Here is a 394-nt window from a genome sequence, read left to right on the forward strand (position 1 = left end):
CACCGCCTGCAGCAGCAGCAGCAGCAGCAGCAGCAGCAGCAGCAGCAGCAGCAGTAGAAGCAGCAGCAGCAGCAGCAGAAGCAGCAGTAGAAGCAGCAGTAGAAGCGGCGGCAGCAGCAGTAGCAGAAGCAGCAGCAGAAGCAGCAGAAGCAGCAGCAGAAGCAGCAGCGGAAGCAGCAGCAGCAGCAGCAGCAGCAGCAGCAGCAGCAGCAGACGCAGCAGCAGCAGAAGCAGCAGCACAAGCACAAGGAGGAACAGTAAGAAATATTAATAGCAGCAGCAGCAGCAAAGCCAGCAGCAGCAGCAGCAGCAATGCCAGCAACGGCAGCAGCAACATTGCTGCAGCAACAGTAACATTAACAGCAGCAGCAGCAGCAGATACAGCAACAGCAAC

The 394-nt window shown here is 57.6% G+C and overlaps 1 protein-coding gene across 1 annotated transcript in view; it reads left to right on the forward strand.

The window, feature by feature from the left end:
• The window catches only part of EMH_0034660 (uncharacterized protein), a gene marked incomplete at both ends in the record, with an annotated part of 4,144 nt that overhangs the window by 1,308 nt on the left and 2,442 nt on the right, over nucleotides 1–394 (forward strand). Inside the window, one exon of the mRNA XM_013494895.1 lies at nucleotides 1–257. Coding sequence (XP_013350349.1) covers nucleotides 1–257 — 257 coding nt within the window. The remainder of the gene's footprint in view (nucleotides 258–394) is intronic.

Source organism: Eimeria mitis, genomic scaffold (genome assembly GCF_000499745.2).
Source record: "Eimeria mitis Houghton genomic scaffold, Emh_scaff1325, whole genome shotgun sequence".
NCBI classification, from domain to species: Eukaryota; Apicomplexa; class Conoidasida; order Eucoccidiorida; family Eimeriidae; genus Eimeria; species Eimeria mitis.